This window comes from Sminthopsis crassicaudata, chromosome 4, assembly GCF_048593235.1.
Source record: "Sminthopsis crassicaudata isolate SCR6 chromosome 4, ASM4859323v1, whole genome shotgun sequence".
In the NCBI taxonomy this organism is placed as follows: Eukaryota; Metazoa; Chordata; class Mammalia; order Dasyuromorphia; family Dasyuridae; genus Sminthopsis; species Sminthopsis crassicaudata.
In genome coordinates this window covers 27060852-27066218 of record NC_133620.1, presented here as the reverse complement: position 1 = coordinate 27066218, position 5367 = coordinate 27060852, and the positions used below count along the sequence as shown (strand labels likewise).

The 5367-nt window shown below is 66.9% G+C and overlaps 1 protein-coding gene across 1 annotated transcript; it reads left to right on the top strand.

Annotated features, from left to right (window-relative positions):
• The first annotated feature begins 841 nt into the window (after nucleotides 1–841).
• FOXD2 (forkhead box D2) lies at nucleotides 842–5119 on the top strand. Its single transcript, XM_074266004.1, is given in 2 exon segments — nucleotides 842–3314; nucleotides 3316–5119. Coding segments are annotated over 2 exon segments (1560 nt in total). The 5' UTR covers nucleotides 842–2009; the 3' UTR covers nucleotides 3571–5119.
• The last annotated feature ends 248 nt before the right edge of the window (nucleotides 5120–5367 follow it).

Sequence of the window (5367 nt, the reverse complement as noted above, 5' to 3'; positions counted from 1 at the left end):
ACAGCCGGTTTCGAATTCAGGTCTTCTCATTTCTAAGCCAGAGCTCTTTCCACTTCCCTGGCGGAGAGGGCCGTAACGGGACCGGGGGGGTTGGCTGGAGGAATCCCTGGATCGGATTGCCCGGGGGAACCCGGATTAAATGGAGTCGGGTTCCAGAGCCGCAGGGACCGGGCGATAGGGCCAGCCACACCGGGAGCTGGCTTCTAGATCAGTGTCCGGCCTCCACCTCAGGCCGTTAGCGGGAGGGCGGGGGAGCTGGACCCGGCGGGGGTGAGGGTCCTTGGGGTGGCCGGGACTGACCAGACTAAGGGCATTCGTTTTGATCTAGATTATAGTCCGCACGGGAAAGGCCATTAATAGGAGACTACGCTTTTGCTCACCTCTTTGTGGGTGCGCCCCGGGGCCGGCAAGACGCCCTAGAAGAGCAAACGCCAGTGGCCTCCCACCCAAGCCAGTCTCCAGGGCCACCCCCGCTCCCGGGTCGGCTGGTTTGGTCAAGGGGACTCTTAGAGACAAAGGGTGCTAGTAGTTCCTTGTCCGGGGACGCAGGTCCCAGGACACAGCATCAGAGGCTCCGGTGGGAGGGGGAGGAGGAGGAGGAGGAAGAGGAGGAGGAGGAAGAGGAGGAGGAGGAAGAAGAAGAGGAGGAGGAGGAAGGGAAGGAGGAGGAGGAGGAGGAGGAGGAGGAGGAGGAGGAGGAGGAGGAGGAGGAGGAGGAGGAGGAGGAGGAAGAGGAGGAGGAGGAGCCAGGCAGGGAAAAAAGCCAGCCGGAGGGGGAGAGTTAAAAAGAGACAATGAGACGGGGTCCGAGCTGCAGAAAGCCAGACAACTGAGCGCTCGTCGGCGGGGCACGATCCCTGCCTGGCCCCGGACCTCCTCACTCAGGAGGGAAGCTCAGGGAGAACATCCCGAGGCCCCTTAGCGTCCAGGGCTGGTCGCCGAGGGCTCCGGAAGGGAAGGGAGGCAGAAAGAAGGGAGCCGCCTGGGGGACAGCAAAGCCTCAGTCCAAGTACCCTCGCAGAGTTAGCCCGAGAGGCAGCGGCGAGGCTGGAGTCCCCTTCACTACCTCTGGGCCTAGGCCGGCGACTCCCGCTGCGGAGGCTCGGACGGCTGCGGCTCCCGGGTGACGATGCGCCCAAACCTCCGGGAGGAGACTCCCCTGCAGAAAGCAGCTCTGGGCGCTCGCGCTAGCACACGTTCGTCTGGCTGTGTGTTCGGGCCGCCCCGCCGCGGCCCTTGCTGGAGGAAGCCGCCCGGAGGGGAGCGGGGGCGAGTGATCGGTGGGGAGCAGAGCGAGGAATCCCTGCCGGTCCCGCCGGGGTGTGGTGGGGACCCGGCCAACAGTCAGCCCCGCCACGTGATTCTCCAGCTCCCTCCCCCCAAGTATAAAGGCCCTCAGAGTTCGCCTCCTTAGCCATAGTGGCTACTAGTTACCGCCCGGAGTCGGCTGGAGTAGCTGCCCTCCTTCTCCTCTTCCTCCCTTCCTCCGTCCTTCCTTCCCTCCCCGCCCCCTCGCTTTCCCCACCCCCTCACCCTCCCCATGGAGCCCTCGGCTCTTCCGCCTTAGGAAGCGGGAAGGGGGGGAGCAGACATTTCCAAGCCCCCTTTCACCAGCAAAGACCACCAATCTCCCCCCGCCCAACAGGGGGAGGAGGTGGAAGAAAGTGACTAATCCCCTCACACCCCCTACACTTCCCACACACTTCTAGCCCCTAGCTCTAGGACTTCTCGAAGGGAGTCCGGGCGCACGCGGTTGGGGAGAAGTGCAGCTCTCGGCCACCAGGGGACGCTTCCTAGCTGGGGGACACCCCCCACTCTCTGTGCTCACCCCCGACTGGTCCACCTCCCCCCCACTCCTCCCCTCCCTTCTCCTCCCCGCGCGCAAAACACACACGCACCAAGACCCAGCGAGCCGGAGCCGGAACAGAGACAGCGGCGGCGGAGGAACGCTCGGAGCGCGGGTCCCGGAGCCGCCCGCCCAGGACTAGGCGGCGGCGGCGGCCACCACCATGACCCTAGGCGGCTGCTGCTGCGAGATCATGTCCTCCGAGAGCTCTCCGGCAGTGCTGTCCGAGGCCGAGGGGGACATCGACGTGGTGGGCGGCGGGGGCGGAGGAGGAGGCGATCCGTTGCTCAGCGCCGCCGCCACCCCCCGGGAAGCGTGCAAGTACGGGCCGGACGAGGAGGAAGGGGACGAGGAGGAGGAAGAGGAGGAAGGTGAGTCCTCGGACGGCGAGCCTCGGCTCCTCCCGCCGCCCACCCCTCGGGGGGCCGGGCCCAAGGGGGGAGCGGAGCCCAGCCCTGGCGGGGAGCCCCCCGTGGCCCCCAGGGGAGCGGCGGCCGGCGGCGACAAGACGCCGTCGGGGGCTGGCAAGAACCCCCTGGTGAAGCCGCCCTACTCGTACATCGCGCTCATCACCATGGCCATCCTTCAGAGCCCCAAGAAGCGGCTGACGCTGAGCGAGATCTGCGAGTTCATCAGCGGCCGCTTCCCCTACTACCGGGAGAAGTTCCCCGCCTGGCAGAACAGCATCCGCCACAACCTCTCGCTCAACGACTGCTTCGTCAAGATCCCCCGGGAGCCGGGCAACCCCGGCAAGGGCAACTACTGGACGCTGGACCCCGAGTCCGCCGACATGTTTGACAACGGCAGCTTTCTGCGGCGGAGGAAGCGCTTCAAGCGGCAGCCGCTGCCGCCCACGCACACCCACGCGCACCACCCGCACGCCCATCCGCACCCGGAGCTGCTGTTGCGCGGAGGGGACCCCGGCGCCTTCCTCCCGGGCTTCGCTGCCTACGGAGCCTACGGCTACAGCTACGGGCTGCCGCTGCCCGGGTACCACGCACACCACGCCGGCCCCCCGCAGCCCCCGCACCCACACCCGGCCCCGCACCCCGGCCACCCCGCCGCCTTCTCCTTCGCCGCCGCCGCCCCGTGCCCTCTGGCTGCACCCCCACCCGCGCCTCCCCCGCCGCCGCCGCCGCCGCCCGTGCAGGCTCAGGCGGCCCCGGCCCCGGCCCCGGCCCCGGGCCCCCCGACGGCGGCCGCCTCGCTCTTTGCCGCGACTCCGGCCGGCCTGCCCTCCTTCCTGGGGGCCGAGTTGGGCTGCCGGAAGGCCTTCTATCCCGCGCAGCTGAGCCCCCCGGCTGCGGGCACGGCGGCCAGCTTGCCTGCGGCCGCGGCGGCCGCGGCTCTGCTACACAGCCTGAAGGCGGACAGTGGGGGCGGCGGTGGGGGCTCCGGGTCTGGGAGCGGGCCCGGGCCCGGGGGGCGGCCTTCGTTCTCCATAGACCATATCATCGGGGGCGCGGCGCCCTCCGGCGGGCCCGGGTCCCGGATCGGGCGGCGGAGGCAGCGGAGGCGGAACGGGCGCCGGGAGAGGCTCGCCTTCGTCTCCGTACGCTACCGCTCCGAGCGGGGGCCAAGCCCAGGTGCTGGCGGTGCTGCCCGCACCCGCGCTGACGCCGGTGCCGGCCCACATTCGCCTCTCGCACCCCGGGGACGCGCTGCTGCAGTCGGCCCCTAACTTCGCCAGCAAGATCCCCAGCCTGAGTGGCTGCCACTTCTGAACAGTCGAAGGGCTCCGCGCCGGGAGGAACCGAGGGGACCCAACTCTCCAAAGACACCGGAACGCTCCGCGGCCCCTTCTCCCCGGCCGGTTCCCTCACTCGCCCGGCCTGGCTGCGCGGGGGCCGAAGGGAGGAAGACGCCGTGGGGAGTGAGAGTGTCTCCGGAGCAGCGTCGATGCCCCGTCACTCTCCTCGGCCTGTGCCTCCCCGCGGGCTGGCCGCGTATTTATAAGCGTCCTCGAGGGTCTCTCTGTGGCCCGAGGAGGACAAGGGCTGAGGACCGCGTCGGCCCGAGCCCGGAGCCCTTCCAGTTGTGTCTTTTTAGAACCGAGCTATGACCGGGGATCCGGGTCCCAGGCCCCGGGCCGCAGTCACACGGCCTTCTCTGATCGCGGAGCTGGGGAGCAAAGGCAAAGATCGGATTTTTCGTGCCAACCGGAAAACCCTGTGGGGGAGGGGTGGTGGGAGCGGGGAGGGACGACGGGAAGAGGGCATTTTGGCTAGTGAGCTTCCCCCCTTGGATCTGGCGTGCCCGCTTCCGATGGATGGGACCCCGGATAATTGCCTGCTCTCTGCTTCCCACAGTGGCCGGTCGGACGCGGCCTCCACCAGCCGGTGAGAATTCCAACCCCCCACTTTCCACTCCCTTTTCCCCAGCTCTGAGGTCGGAGTTTTCTCCGGGTTTCCCTTTAAAAGAAACGTAAGTCTACGTCTTGTGTACTTACCTCCTCCTCCCCTCCGCCCCCTACCATTCAGCCCAGGGAAATCGAGGCTCCACTTCAGTGGGGGCTGCAGAGAATCTGTCCGTTTTCAGTCCTTTAGGACTCCCTCCCAACCTCCGCCCCCTCCCGCAACGTGAAGCAGCGTCTATGCGAACAAAGCTAAGGGCTGGGGTGCCAGGCCCCGGATAATTCCGGCATCCATTTTTACAAGCCACCCACCCCTTTGCTGAGGAAAGAGATTTAGGCTTTTCAGCTTTTCTCCTCCCAGCCCGGTGCCTCCCAGGCATCTCAACCTTAAGTACTCCCCGTCCATCTCTCTCCCTCTTCTCCACTAGCTCCTGTCGCTGGTCACCCGATGCCGCCCTATTTATTTTCTCCAGAGGCAAAAGAATTCCGAGAAGCGAAGGGCCCAGAGGTCTCCTTCCCCCAGTTTGTGGGAGGCGGGGAGTGAGGCCTAGCGCCTCCGTGCCCCCCATCCGGTCCCGGAGCTCCCGATGGAATCCCTCCCGCCCCTGGAAGGGACTTGTAAATAGTTCAGAGCTGGCCTGCCCTCCCCCGTGGGATCTCTCCAGGGGCGCGGCCTGGGGCTCCTTTGCTACGGGCCGGGTTCACGAGAGGGGAGAGCCGGGCACTGATAGACTGGGGGGCTCCGTGACCCCTTTCGGATGGTTTTCCGCGGAAGCAAAGGGAACCTCTGCAACTTGCCCCATTCCTCAGCGCGGCCCTGTTCCCCTCTCCCACTTTCCTGCCGGCCTCGCCCTTCCATTCCTGCTCCCGCCCCCGCCCCAATTGGTGTCAAAGAATAAATGTTTGTGGATTTCACCGAAGCTACGGCATCTGTCTCCCTCTGTCCCTGGGCCGGAGAGGCTCCGCCTCGGGCCCGCGTCTGAGCTAGAGTTGAAGGAGGGAGTTCGGTCCGGCCCAGTGAGCACTATGAGGGCTGCTGAGGTTGGCGGGAATGAGGTGGAGCGGGGAGGAAGGATTTGTTTTTTTAACGGTCGGAATCACTCATCCCTCGGGATCAAACCCCACGCAGGAACCCCAATTGAGAGCTGCCAGACTATCGCGGTTGGGG